This window comes from Phodopus roborovskii, unplaced genomic scaffold (assembly GCF_943737965.1).
Source record: "Phodopus roborovskii unplaced genomic scaffold, PHOROB, whole genome shotgun sequence".
Classification (NCBI taxonomy): Eukaryota; Metazoa; Chordata; class Mammalia; order Rodentia; family Cricetidae; genus Phodopus; species Phodopus roborovskii.
This window is the reverse complement of record NW_026125489.1, coordinates 877,638-897,094: the sequence shown is the minus strand read 5'-3', so window position 1 is coordinate 897,094 and position 19,457 is coordinate 877,638. Positions and strand designations below refer to the sequence as shown.

At 49.1% G+C, this 19,457-nt stretch overlaps 2 protein-coding genes across 3 annotated transcripts; one reads left to right on the top strand and one right to left on the bottom strand.

Moving 5' to 3' along the window:
- Positions 1–2,756: 2,756 nt before the first annotated feature.
- Cdk2 (cyclin dependent kinase 2) lies at positions 2,757–9,790 on the bottom strand. Of its 2 annotated transcripts, XM_051176034.1 has the most exons (8): positions 9,379–9,790; positions 8,573–8,650; positions 8,352–8,472; positions 7,220–7,390; positions 6,275–6,376; positions 4,749–4,892; positions 4,241–4,444; positions 2,757–4,020 (listed from the first exon to the last, which is right to left on the bottom strand). In XM_051176034.1, exons 1-8 carry the CDS (start codon positions 9,492–9,494, stop codon positions 3,916–3,918), a joined length of 1,041 nt encoding a protein of 346 aa, XP_051031991.1. In that variant the 5' UTR covers positions 9,495–9,790; the 3' UTR covers positions 2,757–3,915. The 2 variants fall into 2 exon arrangements, with proteins under 2 accessions (XP_051031991.1, XP_051031992.1); XM_051176035.1 differs by lacking the exon at positions 4,749–4,892 and having other exon boundaries at positions 9,379–9,783.
- A 1,100-nt stretch (positions 9,791–10,890) lies between these two features.
- Pmel (premelanosome protein) lies at positions 10,891–19,416 on the top strand. The gene is given in 12 exon segments (XM_051176270.1): positions 10,891–10,963; positions 13,293–13,535; positions 13,677–13,823; positions 14,734–14,868; positions 15,007–15,308; positions 15,310–15,338; positions 15,340–16,037; positions 17,348–17,464; positions 17,658–17,742; positions 17,848–18,053; positions 18,146–18,236; positions 19,217–19,416. Coding segments are annotated over 12 exon segments (2,268 nt in total). The 3' UTR covers positions 19,359–19,416.
- Positions 19,417–19,457: the final 41 nt, after the last annotated feature.

Sequence of the window (19,457 nt, the reverse complement as noted above, 5' to 3'; positions counted from 1 at the left end):
GGTCCATTTTTTTTTTTTTTTAGTGGCTGGGGATCCTAAAGCCCTTTCCTTACAGATGACAGAGTGTGCAATTCTAGGTAAAGGTTAAGAGTAGTCACCACAGACTGACCACATTATTAAAGTGGGAAAGACTGGCAAGGCAACCCCCAAATCCTTAGTTCTTTCACAGTTCAGACAACAGGAGGAAAACCCCCACAAAAAACAACCTAACAAACAAACAAGAAAGAAAGCAGACTGGAGTCAAGAACAGCTTTGAGGCCAGGGCAAATGGAAGTTGGGGGGGGGGGAAGGGGGGCGAATCTGGAAGCTACCAGGAGCCTCGGAAAACATGATTTTACCTTTGTCTTCATTCCTACTCCAGAAGCGCCCCCCAAGACTTCATCAAACCACCACATCTAAACGCTAATGGAACAAAAGCGTAAGGAGCTGCAAGGTACAGAGCCTCTCTTGTCACCATCATTCCAGAAGTTCCCATAACTGATACCAGGCAGGCCCTGCTTCTATTCTACTTCCGTCTACTTTGATGTTCTGGCTCAGCAATGCATTTCGTCGTCTACTGAGACCAAATCCCTCTCAGTCCCTTTCCCAACAGCCACTTTCGCTGAACAGAATGCCTGACGGCCCGGCGGCTCAGCACCCCCGACACTGGACGTCTCTAGAGACCCAGCCTCGGCTACCACCCTCGGGGCTGGGCGTAGCGCTGACCCCTTCCACGCCTCCTGCCGAACGGGCTTGCCCTCCCTGGCTGCCTGGTCCCCAGCCCCAGCTCCTCCCTCCTCCTCCCCGCGGTGATCGGAGGACCAAGGCCGGCCCTGGTCCTCACCGGCTCCGGGTGCCCGCGCCCGGCCCCTGAGCGGTCGCAGCCGGAACCCGGCCGCCTCCCCGACTGGAGGCTCGGCTCCCAGCCCTGCCGATCACCTCCTCAGCGCCCCCACTAGGCCTGCCGGGGCGGCCCCTTCTGCCCTCTCCGGGGGGGGGGGGGCTGCCTAGCCCTGGCTTAGGCCGGAGCCGCCTCGGCCGCAGGCCAGGCTGCGCTCCTCTGTGGACCTCCGCCTCTGCCCTTGCGGGCTCCATCAGCTCGGTACCTGGGGCTCCGTCTCCCCCGTCGGGCCCAAGCCTGTGTGGAACAGACAAACAGCTGCGGCTCAACCAAACCTCCTGCCCCCTTCTCCTCCTCCTCCTCGCCGGGGCGCGGGCTCCAGCCAATCGCAAGATCACCCGCCTACTGGGGAAGGTGGGCGATATGTGCGCCCACCCGCCAATCTTCGGGAGGAAGGCGGGCTTTCTGGGGGTCGCCACCAATCAGTACAGGCAGAGACTCGACTGGCGAGGCCGCGAGCCAATACCGAAACGAGAAGCCTTGCCGATGGACGGAGTGGACAACCATTAAAGGGAGAGATCCTGACAGGGGGTGGGGCAGCACTGACAGGCATCTGCACCAGCCAATAAAACCCCGACACCCGTGACACCCCTCCCCCGCCTTTTGACTCGTAAACATCTAATCAGGTGAGTGAAGGAGGCGGGACAAAGGGAAATCTTAACCAGTGCTAGGACACTTCCGAACTTGAGTGGCAGGCAAGGCGAGCGCGAAAGCGGCCCTAGAAAGGCTTTCGGCCGGGGGCCGGGCGTGGTGTCGCATCCCACCCTAATCCAGCACCGCGCTTGTGAGTTTAAGGCTAGCCTGGGCTGCTCGAGGCAAGGTCTCAGTTTAAGAGGCGGGTGAAAAAAAGCCAACAACCACCCTGCGCTTGGTGGCCCACGCCTTTAATCCTAGCAGTCTGCGGGAGTTCCGGACCAGCCTGGCCTTCAGAGCGACATCGTGAGACACAGTGTAAAAAACAAAAAACACGCAAACAAAAACAAGAAAGAGACCGGTGTTAACTTTGTCTTCTACCCTGGGCCGGATTTGGGCGGGGCTTACCCTAGTGCCCCGCCTTCCATGTCAAATTAAAGACATCTACCTGGGAACTTAAATTCTTTTTAGTGGAACATAACTGAACAGGGGTTTGGGGATGGGCTGCCTATTTTTTGATGGTGTAAAACCATGAAAACAACAAAAAGTGGTAGTCTGAAGACACTTTAGACCTCCTACATTCTCATGTAATTGGTATTTTCTGAATTGTGTGTAAATGTGAATGAAATCTTTATACAACTTTACTGAGGATTTTTTTTGGGGGGAGGGGTACTGAGGATTGAAACGAGGGCCTCAGGCAGGCTAGGCTAGAGAGATGGCTTAGCGGCTCAGAAAACCCAAGGTGTGTTCCCAGTACCCCACACCACAGGGCTCACAACTGCCTGCAACTAGCTGTAGGAGATCCAGTGCCCTCTCCTGGCCTCTGCGGACACTAGACAAATTCAGAGACCCACGCTTATGTACGTAATTTAAGACCCAAACAAACCAACAACCCTACACACATGGTAAAAGCTAACTGGGAAATGGGGTGTTGAGGTGACTCCTGAAACCCACTCAGTCAAGCCTCTGGTAACAGAAAACCTGAGACAGCACTCTATTTGTGCGCACATGTGAGCAGGAAAAGGAGAGGTTAGCTGGTCGGTAGGGAAAAGTAGAAAAGCTTCAGTTTCCCTACCAAAGTGAGACGATAGCCAATTTGCTCACGCTCACAACCATCCCACTGCAAAGGCGCGGGAGGGTGTCTTGCACATACAGGACTCTGAAATCACTTACCCCTTATCACATTCAGGTTGTCACCCACACTGTTATTGCGGTAAATAAATAAATGACAAAATATAAGAGATTCACTATACAACTGAGAATATTTTCTTTTAATGAATTACAAACTAAATTACAAATAATATTAGCAGAACACTGGAGGACAAGGGGTAGAGGGAGAAGATCATAAAAGAAACATTTTCTTTCAACAATTGCATTACAAAATTCCAAAGTGCACATGGTAACAAATCCACCCACACTGCCCTGCCCCCCCAAAAAAGAAAAATCAAAACACTAAAATATCCAAACTACTGTAACTTGAAATATAAATATAATTGTTAACTCTTTTATAGAAAATGTCCCCTGATGACCTGACTAGGTCCAAGCCTTTCAAAGTGACATCTGAAGCCTCACTTCCACTATGGAGTAAGGGGTGACTAACTCTCAGAAGAAGATGGCAACAGGGACCTCTGACAAACTGAAGAGCTGAAACTCCAAAAGAAGGCTAGAAAATCTGGCTCGAGGGTGGTGCACTTGCTTAGTGAGGGCAAGGTCCTGGGTTCAGTCGCTAGCACCAGAAAACAATAAAATTTCTAAAAGAAAGATTCCAGTGTCTCACACCTTGCCTTGTGAACCATGGCGAACAGACCAATTCCCACCCCCTCCTGATTCTTCTTGCCCTGCAGAAGGTAGACAGAGCACCGAAGGGAAAACATTTCTTCTGCTTCTCCAGCTGGGCCTCCTTGATTGCCAGGTGAGGCCACGCGCTACAACTAAGGTATAAACTGTTTTTTAATCTAATTCATTAAAACAGACCTCTCTTGCTTGGTTCCAAAATGTCCCAATTTATCAGTTAGCCTTTACAAAACAGTGGCACCAGGAGGTCTGGGGTGTGTCTTCCTAAACATGGGACATAATAATTATGAGACAGTCTAAGCCTGGGAAAGCAAAACTTGGCATGGGGGTGGGTGGGGAATGGTCAGTTTTGTTTTGTTTTGTTTTGAATACCAATCCTCAGTAATGACTAAGAGGAGAGAAGGTAGTGGGCGCTGGGTTAAGTGCATCTGATACCAAAACTTTTTTCCTGTCGCCTCATCTTTCCCTGTACCTCTGAATCCCAGGGACCGGCTGGCCAAGAGAAAAAGTGAGTGCTAAGACAGCCAGAAAGGAGCAGGAGGCTGACCTGTGTCCAAAAGGCCCAGAGTCCAGCCAGACCAAGGGTGAAGAGGGCTTTGGGAAGGGTATCACAACCGCAGGTGGGGTACTGGCTTAGTCACATCCTGGAAGAAAGGGTGGGCCAGGGCCGCTTTGGCTGAAATCCGCTTGTTGGGGTCATAGTGCAGCATTTGCTGGAGGGAGAAATATTTTCTGACCTCAGTGATCCAACAGTGTACCCAAGGGAGAGCAGGTGTACTCAGGACTCAGTACCCAGTTCTCACTTCCCTCCTCCCACACCTGAACCAGCCTCCTGATGAGGAGAGGAACGGAGGGAGGACTCAGGTAATCCTAACGGAGTTCCGGGGCTCGGCTTCTCTTCTCTGAGGAATGGCACCCACTCCCGGCTCTTACCGATAACAGGCTCCGTCCATCTTCATCCAGCGGAGGCACAACTTTGCTAAAATCTTGCCGAGCCCACTTGGGGAAACTCGGTTTATAATCAGGCATAGAAGTAACTCCTGGCCAAACCACCTCATCTGGAGTCCCCAGAGTCCGAAAGATCCGGAAGAGTTGATCAATTTCAGAATCTCCGGGAAACAGGGCCCGCCGGGTCACCTGAAAATGGGGAGAGAGGAAAGGCCAAGACCCACATTGACGTCAGTCAACACTGCCCCTTGTACGGAGGAGGTTCCCATAGGCAGTGGAAGGTTAGCAGGGCCCCATGACTCCCCTCCCCGGGGCTTCTCATGGGGTCGGTCATACAGAACTTGAGACAATGAAGTCCCTTCATCTGTGTCCTCGCCCCCTCCTTCCTTCCCCCAACCATGGCTTTGTCGATCCCCAAGGCTGGGTGGGGCTGGGAGGGGGTGAATGTCTGGGGTGCCACTGACACGTAGCAAAGGGATCCCAAGCCACTCACGGGGTATGGGGTAGACACTGCGGTCATCCCCCCTCCTTGTGACGCAGCCACTTCTAGATAGGAGCACAGCGGGCAGAGACTGTGTCTTCCATTTCTTCTGTGTCCCTCACAGCACTTAGCATGGTGCTGGGTACACACTAGGTGCTTAACAAATATTTGGTGATGAATTGAGAGAGGAATATGGGCAATTGTAAGGTACTGGTGGACAAATTAACATTCTATATGTATATCTATATATAGGATAATGGTCTCCAAGCCCAGTTTCAACCCAGATAAAAGACAAAAAACAAAAACAATAAGAAACAACAACAACAAAAAAATTACTGATCTGTCATCCACACTGTTGCATTAAATGGGATGGGAGCTCCCATACTGAAGCTAGGCTTCAAGGATCCTTCAATCTGAAAAGCCAGAGGTTGAGGGGGCAGGGCATGACCAAGTCTACAAAAATGATAGATGTGGACCAGTTGAATACATTTAGTTTTACTAAAGTCCTTGTTTCCAAGAACAAGGTCTATAGGTTAAATGAAGGAGACAAAAATCAGACCTGTCCAAACTTTCGACACTTTGAGATAATGTTGTCATCCACAAAGTTCAAGCTTAAATACCAAGAAACCAAATTTTGAAAAAAATAAACGGGGGGGGGGGGGGGGGGCTCTGAAGAGATGGCTCAGTGGTTAAGAGCACCGACTACTCTTCCAAAGGACCCAGGTTCAATTCCCAGCACCCATAATGGCAGATCACAACTGTCTGTAACTCTAGTTCCAGGGGGCCTGACACCCACCGCAAAACACCAATTTTAAAAAAAAGTTAAAAAAAAAAAAAAGAAAGAAAAAGCAAATGGCTTTTAAAAATACACAAGGAAGAAGTGGGAGGAGGGGGGAGGGGAAATTTCGCTCGGGATGTAAAAACAAACGAACAAAAAAATGAAAAAAAAAAGGAAAAAGAAAAAGCAACAAAACAAAACCAGAAAAGCAAAACAAAAATACCCCACCACCAACAAAACAAAACCCACTGTTTTAAGTAAGTTTCTGATTGTGTGTTGAGGCCACGTTTGTAGCTATCCTTGGAAGCGCGTGGCCTGTGGGCCACCTGTTGTACTGAATGGGATTCCTTCTTCCAAATATCTGAGGGTTAAAGCTGAAACAGCTGAAAGAGCGGAGCCAGTATGGCGCCTCACGCCTGTCAACCCAGTCCCATGGGGCTGGATGCTAACGGCGGGAGCTGGAGCAGAAGATAAAGCCAGCATGGGCTACACAGTGAGACTACCCCAAAACAAAACAACAAAAGCAGAAAAAGTGGATTCAGCTCGTTTTGGGGGATGAGAGATAATACACCAGCAGGTAGCTACATCCATTTAGGGTGTATTCTAAAACTGTAGTAGTTGGTATCAGGGCAGCTTCCTCTACAGTGGTGATATCTGAGAGAACTCTGTGATAAAGGACCACGGTTGCAGGCCAAGAAATGCGTTTTGCTCTTGGATGTGGGCAAGAGTGGGCTGGATAGAACCTGGCAAGACTCCATACCATTTCAGCAAAGATGCAGCCCAGGCTCCAGATATCCACAGCTGTAGAGTAGTACTTGCAGCCTAGAAGGATTTCAGGTGCTCGGTACCACAGGGTCACTACCTGGGAAGCAAGAGGACAACGTCACATACCTTAGTTCAACAAAACCCTGCTACCTTCCAGCCTCTCTTTTTAAAAGGGACTTTACTGTTATTATTATTATTTTTTTTTACTTTAATAATGTGCAAACAGGCATTGCCTGTGTAGGCTCCCACAACTGTGCCGTGCCCTCAGAGGCCAGGAGAAAGTGTTTGATCCCTTGGAGCTGGAGTTAAGGGTGACGGTGAATTGCCTAACACGGGCTCTGGGAACTGAACACAGTTCACCTGCAGGAGAATCATATGCTCTTCACTGCTGAGTCATCTCTCCCCAGTCATGTACTCCAAAACCCCTACACTTAAATGCTGTGCCAACCAACCTTCCTGGCTTGGTATCTAAGTCCAGGCAGCTTCATAGAATGAATTCGGTACATGTCCTAAGACCCTTTGGTTAAGGGCTAGAGAGAGGGTCAGAAGTTAGGAGTGCATGCTTGTTGCTTTTGCAGAGGACCCAAGTTCAATTCCCAGCACCCACATGGCAGCTCACAACTGTCTGTAAGTACATTTCCAGGGGATCAGACACCTTCTTCTGACCTCCGTGAGCACCAGGAAGGCATGCAGTACAGACATACGTGCAAGAAAAACACTCATACACTTTAAATAAATAGGTAAAAGACCCTTGGGTTGTCAGAGACTCCATTTTACCAAGGACCTCCTGCCCTGGTATTTTGGTCATTTGCGAGTGCTGTTATGAACATCTCCCTAAGATTCTTAAAGTTTCGGTTGTGAGCCTAGCCTTTAATGGCTGAGCCATCTCTCCAACCCTCTCCCTAAGATTCTCAGAGAAGAAAATCATAGGGGGACTCACCTCGTGAGTATACGTACGAACAGGGACTCCAAAGGCTCTTGCTAGTCCAAAGTCTGCCAACTTGATGGAGCCCTCTGCATTGATAAGGAGATTCTGTGGCTTAAGGTCTCGGTGCAGGACCCGGTGCGAATGGCAGAATGCTAGGCCCTGGAGTAGCTGGAACAGATAGCTCTGACGAAGGAGAGAGGGAGCCTTTGTTCAGTCACCACAATGAACAGATACAACTTGCTCTTTGCCCTCAAAATGCACTGAAGCCTTAATGATGTGAGATGATAACTCCATTACATATTTGGGGGGGGGCTTTGTTTAGTTCTTTAGATTGCATGTTTATTTATTATTTATTTGGGGAGGCATGGCACTGTGCAAACGAGGAAATCAGGACAACTTGCAGGAGTTGGTTTTCTTGTACTACGTGGGACCTGGGGATGGAGTTAGGGTCATCAGGTCATCAGATTGGAGGCAGGCGCCTTTACCTGCTGAGTCTTCTTGTCAGCCCTGTTTGTTTTGTATGATAGTGTCTTCCTGGCCTGGAACTGTGTAGGCTAGGCTACATAGTGCATCCTAGGCTGTCCTTGTACTTACAGACATCCTCCTGCCTCAGCCTCCCGAGTATTAGGATTACAAGCATGAGCCAACACACATAACTACAACACAACCACACAATTAATAGCTACTTCTGTCATTGGATTTTTTCAGCCTGTCAAGGATAAAGACCAGATATTACTCTATTTTTTGCATACCTTTCAGTACCCCGTGCCTAGCACATTGAAGGTGTTAAATAACTGTGTCGAATATGTACCTGCTAATATTCATTAACTGCAGGAGTGAATACAGCGCTGGTTATTTCTCCCACATCACAGGTGGAACTTTTTTATTTTTTTGAGGAACCTACCAACTGCCCTCAATCCCATTATCTGAGTGGTATCTGAGCTGCCTAGGTTGGCTCCCAGGAGCTCAGTTATGATTCTTCGGTCCATCCTATGGTTAACGACTATAATGAACAAGAAAAGCGACATAAGTAATCAGGAGTGCAGGGAGTGTTGAGGTCTGAAAAACAAGCCAAAATACTACCAATCTGAATTACCTGCCTCTATTTCCCCGAGATTTGTGGGCTGGGACTGGGGAGGGTTACCTTGATGAGGGGAAGGGGGATACCAGTGACAGCAGAGGCGTCCATAAATTTCTTGAGGTCCTGGTGCAGAAATTCGAAAACCAGGTAAAGCTTATTTTCCGTGTGGATGACATCCAGCAGCCTGCAAGAGAAGGTTCAGGAAATGGAGTTGAGGGAGAGAACTATTCTGAGGCTAAACAAACGAAATTCACCTCGGTGGTCATCTCTCAGGCTACACTTACTTGACAATATTAGGGTGGTTAAGTTCCTTAAGCAGAGAGATCTCTCGGATGGCAGTACTGGGCACACCTTCAGTCTCACTTGGAGAGGTTGAGAAAACACAGATGAGGATATGGTTACAAACGTAATCTCTCGGGGAGATGCCACCCCCCCCCCCAAAAAAAAAAAAAAAAGCCCTGAAGAAGTCAGAAAGGAAAGGTACTGTCAGGAGTTAATTCCTGGGTAATCGGGGTGTGGCTTTTATACATATTTAAGGTCATTATTTCCTCTTTTCCCAGTGGAAGGTAAGTAGAGCCTCCAGGTGAATGTGAAGCAGAGGAAAGGTAATAGGGGACGGGGGTTAGAGTAGCTCCCAGCCTCCCCAGAGGGCCAGTGAGTCTCAACTGCCATTCTTTTGAAAGAGAGTGAGGGTTCTAAGTATGGGGCTGGAGCAGCGGGGAGAGCTCTCCATTCAGAAAGAACTATTCTCCTGGTTCCCACATAACCCAACTCTATGAACACTCCTGGCTGGGCCCTACCTCGGCCCCCACCCCACCCACCCCCACTTTCTCTTCCCAAGTCTCCTGGCTTGCACATTTGGGAGCTCACCGGGTGGAGCACCAGAACAAAGTTTTCTCTGAACTCCAGCCCTCGACAGTCTCCTCCTCCGAGGGAGTCCACCGTCCGCCAACCCACCCCTGATTTCAGGAGTCCCCTCCTCGCTACCTTCCGGTCCGGGTCGGCTACCCGCCTGTTGGGGTAGGGGGTTGGGGGCGGGGGACAGTCGGGAGGACCCGGGGAAGGAGTTCCGGCTCCAGAGGCCACTCACGTGTCGAGCCGGATTTTCTTAAGCGCCACCACTTCTCCCGTCAACTTGTTTTTGGCTTTGTACACCACTCCGTACGTGCCCTCTCCGATCTTCTCCACCTTTTGGAAGTTCTCCATGGAGCGCTAGTGCGGCGGCTCAGGCCCCCCGGGAGCGGGGCCCGGGAACCCTGAAGAAAACCGGCCCGACACTCGGGGGCGCAGGACCTGGGGGCCAAGGTGAGCACGGCAGCCCCAGCTCGGGATGGAACGCAAGCAAAGCTCAGACCTTGACAATTTGTCCAACTTGAAACAATGTTGCCGCCTCCCCCACCGCTCCAGACGGCCAGCCGAGGCCCCGCCCCTCCTTCCCGCGTTTCCCTGGCTCCGCCTTGCAGCCTTCGGATTGGTCGACGTCACGAGGGCGGGCCGGACCCCCGCGCTCCCGCCGCCGAGTCCCCGCCCCGGGCGGGCGAGCAAGCGGAGGGGCCGCAGCGCAACTTTCCTCCAGTTCCTGGTTTGGACTCCGCCGGCCGGAACTCGTGTTGTCTGTGGTCTAAGGGTTTCCTCACCTTTTCGCTCACGGTTTTCACCACCCCTTAAGTGAGATTAAATTCCACCTGGCCAAGAGAGCCTCCTTTGGAAAGCAGAAACCTGGGAATCTTTAATATATATACAAATATATAATTTTTAATTATGTGTATGAGTAGGTTTTCACAGAAGCAGCAGATCGTCTGGAGCTGAAGTTATAGGCGGTTGCGAGCTGTCAGACTTGGGCGCTGGAGCCCCGACTTTGATCTTCTGCAAGAGCAGCATAGGCTCTTAACTCATGAGCGGTCTCTCCAGCACTCCCACACCCCTTTTTTTTTGAGACAGTATCTCGTTGCAGTGTGGCCGGCTGGAAAGCATTAAAAAAAAAAAAAAAAGAAAGAAAGAAAGAAAGAAAGAAATAAAGAAAGAAAATTCAGGTTGGCTTCGAACTCGCAGAGGTCGTCTGGCATTGCCTCTGTGTGGAGTAGTAAGGGGAACAAGATCAGGGCTCTTATTGTAAAGGATTCTTAGGCCAGATAACAAAGTCCTTTCTCAGCCCAGCTTAATCCTGTCTCACTGTTTTAGTGGTTCATTGGTTGGTTTTCTTGCTTCTTTGCTGGCAATCTATACTCTGCCCCTTTGGACTGCTTTTAGGTGAAGGTGCTTTTGTCTGTCTTGAGGATGTTCGGTTTGACTTAATTCATGGCTTCATTGTCGCTGAAGCGATTGTCAAGTACGTGAGTTGTGACTGCCCATCACTCAACTCTTTCCAGAACGATAGTGTGTGTCAGGATGAATGTGACCCCAGCGAAACTGGAAGCTGTCATTGAGCAGTGAGCTAAGAAAAAGAACGTCCAAGGGCTGAAATCAGTTGTGACCCTCTCCTTCCCAGGTTTCCCCACCTCTAGAGCGGCAGGAGGAAGGGCTATGCAAATGAGCACCCCTTCCTATTTAGGGGCTCATTCCCACCCCCCTGGCACCTTTGGCTGCCTAAAGGAAGAGCAGAATGGATGTGCGGACCAAGTGGCCTCTCCCTCTGTTTGTGCTGAGTGCTTTGCTGGCTGTGGGGGCCGTAGAAGGTGAGTGTGCCTGTGCTGTCAGGAGCAAGGGCCACCTGCTCTGGGTTTCCCCCTTCTAACCAGACATGTAGAAATATCTCAGGCTTGTCCTATTTGATTTAGTGAGGACTAAGTTTTATTTGCCTTCATTTGTTCAAGACAAGGATGGCCTTGAACCCCTGATCCTCGTGCTTCTACCTCCTAAGTACTGGGATTCCTGTCATAAACCGTTGTGCCCAGGTTTACATGTGAAATTTTGGATGAGAAGTATTCCTAGCTGACTCAAGGGTCAGAAGGCACAGCAGTAACTCTGAGGCCTCCTCAGGCAGATGCTGAAAGGGCTTCCAAGGAGGTAAAATGAAGTAGGTGGTATCTGAAACGCTTGTGATAGGAGATTTAAAGTGGAAAGAAAGAGAATATGCTATTCAGTAAGACCAAGCTGATGCCACCAGAATTCTGCACTTGGGGTGGGTATGGATGACTATAGCCCAGGCCTTACATCCCAGGGGTGGCAGAGACAAGCAGAAGGGTCTCAGCTGAGCATCACATGAAAGGACTCTGGGGGATTGAGGCCTCGTGACAGGAGCAAGGGGAGGGAGTGAAGGGTGGCAAGAGGGTCTGGAATGTCCCGTGCTGCAGGGGAGGGAGTGTGGCCGTTAGAAAAGAATGATGCATCTCATGACTGCTCTTGCTTCAGTGGTTGAAGCTCTCTGAGATGACTACAGACTAACCCCTACCCAAATCTGGCCTCCCCGTGGATGTTAGAATCGGGATAAGGACCTTTTCTGCTGTCCTACAGTACATACCTCATATCACAGCCTCCTTTTCTCTCTCTGAATCCCTGGCCTCACAAACTTCTAGAAAGTTCCTTACTCTGGCTTCTTCATTTACAACTGCAGTTTGCAGGGGTTTTGTTTTGCTTTTTTGTTTCTTCATTCCTTTCCTGAGATGGGGTCTCTTGTATCTTGGACTGGCCTCGAACTCACTATGTAGTAGATCCTTTGCTTCTACTTCCTAGGTGCTGGGATCACAGACAGGTGTGTGTTATGTGCTACCAGTTTTTTTTTTTTTTTTTTTTTTTTTTTTTCTTTTGCTAAGTTCCTTAATGTATTTTGGAAATGTTCGTTCGGTTCATGCCCACACATCGGAGGCTCTTAAGATACTGTGCTTACATTATGAACACTGACTTCATCATTGTTTTCCACCGTGTGAGTCCGGGGGCTAAACTCAGGTTGTCAGGCTAGGCAGAAAACATCTTTACCCATCTCGCTTGCCTGAGATTTTCTTCTGAATACATATTTTAGACAAAACAGCAAATGTGTCAGACTGTAACATTGCTATTGGATTTGAGTGAAGGGATATGGAAGCCCATTATAGTCCTTTCTTCTCTTGTCAGATAAATGTTTTAGTGTAACCCTAGTTTGCCTGGTACTTGCTATGTAGACCAGGCTGACCACCAACTTTGCAGTGATCTTCCTGCTTCTGTCTTCTGAGTGTTGAGGTTACAGACATGAGACACTACACCCAGTTCAATTATAATAATTATGTCTGCTTTGTTCACACCTCCAACCTGTCTACTCATTCCTCCTTCTTGCCATAGTGGTCTTCTGTTTCCTCTTCTTCCTTCTTTTTCCTCTTCCTCCTTTTTTTCTTTTGAGACAATGTTGTGTAGACCGGGCTAGTCTGGTGGGGAACTCATTATGTAGTTCATACTGGCCTCAACCTCATGTTGAGTCTTTGGCCAAAAAGATTCCTGAGTACTGATTGAGATTACATTTGTGAGCCACCTTGTTCTGATGCCACAGTGGCCTTTCTAAATTAATTTCTGGGCTTGGCATAGTAGCAGGCCTTTAATCCCAGCACTCAAAAGGCAGAGGCAGGTGAATCACTGTGAGTTCAAGGACAGCCTGGTCTACAAAGAGTTCCAGGGCAGCCAGGAAGAGAAGCCTCTTCTCAAAAACCAAACACAATTTTTTGTTTGTTTGTTTCTTGCCTGGTACAGTGGTGCATGCCTTTGATCCCAGCCCTGTTTCAAAAAAACAAAAACAAAATTGTTTCTGTGGTTTTTTGAGACAGAGTCTCTCTGTGTATCCCTGGTTGTCCTGGAACTCATTCTGTAGGCCAGGTTAACCTCAAACTTACAGAAATCCACCTGCCTCTGCCTCCCGAATGCTGGGATTAAGTGTATGCATCACTACACCCAGCTAAAATGTTTAATAAAAGCATTTAAGGAAAAGTAAGAAGAGGGTTGAGACTACGGATCAGTGGTAGAAAGCTTACAGGGTTAGGACCTATGCTCAGTTTTACCGATCAGTGGTAGAATGCTTACAGGGTTAGGACCTATGCTCAGTTTCAGTTGCCCTCCATACCACCAAAATAAATACATTGCACTTTGAATGTAACAATGAGGTGACATGGGACATAGCACTGTCCTCTGAGAAGGGACTAAGGCTCTTAGCATCTTATGGCACGTTCCTTTTAGGATCCAGGAACCAGGACTGGCTTGGTGTCCCACAGCAACTTGAAACTAAGGCCTGGGACAGGCAGCTATATCCTGAGTGGACAGAGGTGCAGAGGCCTGACTGCTGGAGAGGTAGGATTTGGATATTCTGGGGAAAGGCATTGTGGGAATGAGATAGGAGGAGAGTAAGAATTAGGTTACATTGAAGCAGGTTGGCAGACAGATTTGGAGAGGAGAAGCCAGAGTCCTAGCTAATGCAGCTTTCCTTCCCAGGAGGCCAGGTGTCTCTGAAGGTCAGAAATGATGGACCTACACTAGTTGGTGCAAATGCTTCCTTTTCCATTTCCCTGCACTTCCCTGAAAGCCAAAAGGTACTGCCAGATGGGCAGGTTATCTGGACCAACAACACCATTGTCAATGGTAAGTACCTCTCCCTCGGTACCTCCTGTACCTTTTTCCTTGGGCTCTGGTTCCCAATTGCCAGGTATCTCCATTAAACCCAGGGAAAACCCGCTACTTCCTTCTCTTCCATTTATTTATTTGAGACAGGGTTTCTCTGTGTAGCCCTGGCTGCCCTGGCACTCGCTTTGTATACCAGAGTAGCCTCTCACTAACAGAGATCAGCTTGTCTTTGCCTCCTGAGTGCTGGGATTAAAGGCGTATGCCACCACCACCTGGCTCCTCCTTTACTTTTTTAACAGTGCTGCATTCAAACCTAGGGCCTCACGCATGTTTGTCCTTTTATTCCCTCGAGACGCTTTAAAAGATTATGTTCATACTCATCACAGTCAGTATATATGGTTAAATATATAAAATGTAATAGATACTTATTGCACTAAAATTAGAAAATGCAGACAAAATTATAGTTTCCAAATTGGAGAATAGCAGATTCCTGAAGTTGCACCGGCTTAGATGTAAATCCACTGCTAGATGTGACCCTGGACAGGTAAGTTGCTGCGTGCTTGTATTCCTGCCTATGAAGTGAGTACCTTGACAGAGTATTACAAAGAAGAAGGCTCATCTATATAAAGTACTCAGCAGAGTTGCCTGGGCCTACAGTAAATATTTAACGTTTGCGGCTGCTACTGCTCTTAATCTCACGAGTCATTGTAAACATTTTATTCTGTGGAAAGCCAGTCTTTTCATTTATGTTCTATACCCATATGAATCTCAAGCTGTGGCTCCCATACATCCCCCTCTCTCCAATTACCATCCCATCTGTGCTATAGGAAGAAGACTGTAGCTCCAGCTAAGGAGTACTCTTTTATAGTCCCACCTACTAGGAACAAAAGAATGTTGGGCTTGAGGTTGACTCTTACCTACCTTCCAGGGAGCCAGGTGTGGGGAGGACAGTCAGTGTATCCACAGGAACCTGATGATGCCTGCATCTTCCCTGACGGTGGACCCTGCCCGTCTGGTCCTCAGCCTCCCAGAAGAAGCTTTGTCTATGTTTGGAAGACCTGGGGTGAGGTCTCCCAGCAGCCCCTCCCCAATGTAGTCCCTACCAAGGAACCCACCATCCCAAACACCTGGAGGAAATCCTCAGCCTCCCTTTTCAAACTCTACCTCTCAGTTCTCTTTAGCCAGTTGTCTCTCCTCTCAGGACAATACTGGCAGGTTCTGGGGGGCCCGGTGTCCAGGCTGAGCATTGCAACAGGCCACCAGAGGCTGGGCACACACACCATGGAAGTGACTGTCTACCACAGACGGGGTGCCCAGAGCTACGTGCCCCTTGCCCATTCCAGTTCAGCCTTCACCATCACCGGTAAGAGGAACAAGACCAGGAAGGCAGAGGGCGTGAGGTGGGGAGGCTGGCTTGGCCGAGAAAGAGGAAGTCACCTCCAACCTTCAAAGGGGAGGGCCAGAAAGACCTGGGCAGAGGAACAGGAGAGGAATAACGAACGACCTGGCTGGTCAGCTTGTGTGTGAAGAAGAGATGTGACTCCGCCTGTTTCTTGTTTTTTCTGGTTCCAACCCCAGACCAGGTCCCCTTCTCAGTGAGTGTGTCCCAGCTGCAGGCCTTGGATGGAGGAAACAAGCGCTTCCTGAGAAATCAGCCTCTCATCTTTGCCCTCCATCTCCACGATCCCAGCGGCTATTTGGTTGAGGCTGACCTCTCCTACACATGGGACTTCGGAGACAACACTGGGACCCTGATCTCTCGGGCAGTCGAGGTCACTCACACGTATCTGGAGTCCAGCTCAGTCACTGCCCAGGTGGTACTGCAGGCTGCCATTCCCCTTGGTCCCTGTGGTTCCTCCCCAGTCCCTGGTACCACAGATGGCTACATGCCAACTGCAGACGCACCTGGAACCACATCTAGACAAAGGACCACTACAGAAGTTGTGGGTACTACAGCTGGCCAGATGCCAACTGCAGAGCCCTCTGGAACCACAGCTATACAAATGCCAACCACAGAAGGCATAACTACTACTACTACCTCCGAGCAGCTGCTGACCTCAGCGGTCCTAGATACCACACTGGCAGAGATGTCAACTGTAGAGGGTGGAGGTACCACACCCACAAGGCCCACCGGAACCACAGAGTTGGTAGAAAATACCACTGGAGAGTTACCAACTCCTGAACCCAAGGGTCCAAATGCCAGCACATCTCAGCCTACACAAAGTTCTACAGGTAAGAACATATGAATGAGGTTCTTGGAGATGGGTTATTCATCACTTCTCTACTTTGAAGTCTTAACCCAGGATTCGGACACTAATGAGTCCTTTCTGTAGCGTTGTGAGCCGCCTTGGAATTCTCACTAGCTTTTAAGTCTCCAGAGTGTCTCAACCATATGGAAGAGATGTAAAGTTCAGGAAATGAGTTTTCCCCCAGCCACAAGGATGAACTGTTTTTTGTTTTGTTTTTTCCCTCCAAGGATAACAGCTAGGAAGCCAAGAAAACAGCCTATGGGCACTTAGAAAGCTTGATCACATGTTCTGTTCAAGCATAAATGCAGATATTGCTTCAGGTTCTGATATCCACAATTAGTAGCTGGGTGTTGGTGGAGCATGCCTTTAATCCCAGCACTTGGGAGACAGAGGCAGGCGGGTCTCTGTGAGTTCGAGGCCAGCCTGGTCTACAGAGCTAGTTCCAGGACAGGCTGCAAAGCAATACAGAGAAACTGTCTTGAAGCACCTGGGAAAAAAATGTATGGTGTTTTGCCTGCTTTTACATGTATCATTTGTGTATCTGGTGCAGGTATTGGATCCCTTTTCCTGGATGAGGAGTTACAGATGGTTGTAAGCCATTATATATGTGCTGACAATCAAACCGGTTTCTCTACAAGAGTAACCAGTACTTTAAACTACTGAGGTCAGGTGATGGTGGCACACACCTTTAATTCCAGCGCTTAGAGGCAGGTAGATCTCTGTGAGTTCAAGACCAGCCTGGTCTACAGAGTTCCAGGCTCCCAAACTACAGAGAAACCCTGTCTCAAAAAAAAAAAAAAAAAAAAAAAGACCAAAACAAAAAACAAACAAAAAAGTAAGCTATAAGCCAGGTGTTGGTGGTGCACGCCTTTAGTGTCCCAGCATTCGGGAGGTAGAGGCAGGAGGATCTATCTCTGTGAGTTTGAGGCCAGCCTGGTCTACAAGAGCTAGTTCCAGGACAGCTTTTAAAGCCACAGAGAAACCCTGTCTCAAAAAACAAAACAGAAAAAAATAAAACAGAAACAAATAAAACCACTAAGGCATTTCTCTGACCCTGGATTGTGTGTTCTCTTTCCTTGACTATGTGGGAAAAACAAAACAAAACAAAACAAAACAGCATTCATAGCTTCCTTATATATAAAACGAGGCCTGCCAGATCTTGGCTGATTGGAAGCCAGTCATTCTAGGAGACTGTAGCCTTGGCTGTACTTGGGGCAGTGCCTGCTTGGTCTCTGTCTCTAAAAGAGTTAGTTATGTCTCTTGACTTTGCCCCCTCACATCTTCTCCTGCCAGGATCCATCACCCCTCTCCTGGATAGTACAGACACCTTAATGCTTGTGAAGAGACAAGTCCCTTTGGATTGTGTTGTGTATCGCTATGGCTCTTTTTCCCTCACCCTGGACATTGTCCGTGAGTCTTGCCTCTGATGGGAACCGAGGAAGGGAGGTATAAGCTGCCAGGGCTGACCAGTAGTAGCCTAACTTGGGAGAAATTACTTGAGAATACCCTAATGGCAGAGATAGTATTGGGAGAGCATCCTTTGGGCTTTCTTGTGTGTCCTCTTGGTAGAGGAACGCTAACTTACGCAGTTGCAACCTCACAGAGGGTATTGAAAATGCTGAGATCCTGCAGGCTGTGACATCCAGTAAGGGTGATGCGCTTGAGCTGACCGTGTCCTGCCAAGGCGGGTGAGTGTCCTGCTGGTCGCCCTGTTCACTCTTTTGAGTGACTCTCATTCCTTCTGTTGTTCTGCCCTTTCCCCGATCTCTTGATGCAAACTAATACTCTTTCAGGCTACCCAAGGAAGCCTGTATGGACATTTCATCACCAGGGTGCCAGCCCCCTGCGCAGAGGCTGTGCCAGCCTGTGCCACCAAGCCCAGACTGCCAGCTGGTCCTACACCAAGCCCTGAAAGGTGGCTCGGGGATCTATTGCCTCAATGTGTCTTTGACTGATGCCAACAGCCTGGCAGTGGCCAGCACCCAAATTGTTGTTCCTGGTAGGTACTTAAGAACTAGGAGAAAGGGAGTGGCCAAGCCGACAGCTGGGAGGGAGTGGACACTGAAGCAGTTTCTGGGATTCTGCTTACAGGCCAAGAAGGCGGCCTTGGGCAGGCTCCCTTGCTTGCAGCAGGTGTGTTACTGGTGTTGCTGGCTGTGGTCCTTGCATCTCTGACATACAGGTAAGAACCTCGCCAACCTGATCCTCATCCATTGTTACCGCCCACCATTCTCCCTTCAGGGTGCCAGAAGAACCGCCACCCCTTCCGTGTCCAGGAGAGCCCAGGTGGGGTTATCAGATAGGCCTTGGCTACAGTCTTCTTGTGGTACCTTTGGGAAGAAGCTTTACATTTCTGAGAGTTACTAGTATTAGAAGCTATGTGGGCAAGCCTCCTGGGGTGGAGTGTGAAAGTAATTGATGCTGTAAAGTTTTGGGTTTTTTGTTTGTTTGTTTGTTTTGTTTTGTTTTGTTTTTTTGGTTTTTCCAGATAGTTTCTCTGTATTGTTTTGGAGCCTGTCCTGGAACCTGCTCTGTAGACCAGGCTGGCCTCGAACTCAGAGATCCACCTGCCTCTGCCTCCCAAGTACTAGGATTAAAGGCATGGGTCACCAACGCCCAGCAGACGATGCTATAAATATTAAGAGTGGTTTAGAGGTCAGCGATTTGGCTCAGAGGGAAGCACTTGCCCACAAGGCTGATGCCCACAGGACAGGAGAGAACAAATTCCCCCAAACTTCCCTCTGGCACACACCACATCCCCCCATAAGTAAATAAAAGCGAGCAATTAGAGAGAGAATAGGAAAGTTGGGTGAAGCAAGCTATTCACCTATGAGAAAGGTAGACTCAGCAGGGTGTGGTGGCGCAGCCTTTAGTTTTAGCATGGGAGGCAGAAGCAGGCAGATCTCTGTGAATTTGATGCTAGCCTGGTCTACAGAGCGAGTTCCAGGACAGCCAGGGCTACATAAGTAAGATGCTGTCTCAAAAAAGGGGAAGGGTCAGATACCCCCAGTGGCTAGAGGTGCTGAGGACTTCAAGGTGGAGAACACTAGGTAGGGGGAGGAAGCATGGAGAGAAAGTGAGCTACGGTCCTGGCCAAGTCAACATGGGATGTAGGATTTGCAGGCTGCCATTGCTGACCACTTTCCCTTCTCTCCATACCAGGCGCAGGCTTAGGAAGCAGGGCTCAGTTCATCCTGTTTCCCAAATGGCACACGGTAGCACCCACTGGCTGCGCCTGCCCCCAGTCTTCCGCACTTGCCACACTGGCGAAAACAGCCCGCTCCTAAGTGGACAGCAGGTCTGAGTAACCTCACGACACTGTGCGTTTCCTGGGGTTAACAGCAATGCCTGCATCCCTGCAACCTTCCCTTCAAGGCTACCAGTACTGGAAATAAATTCTCAG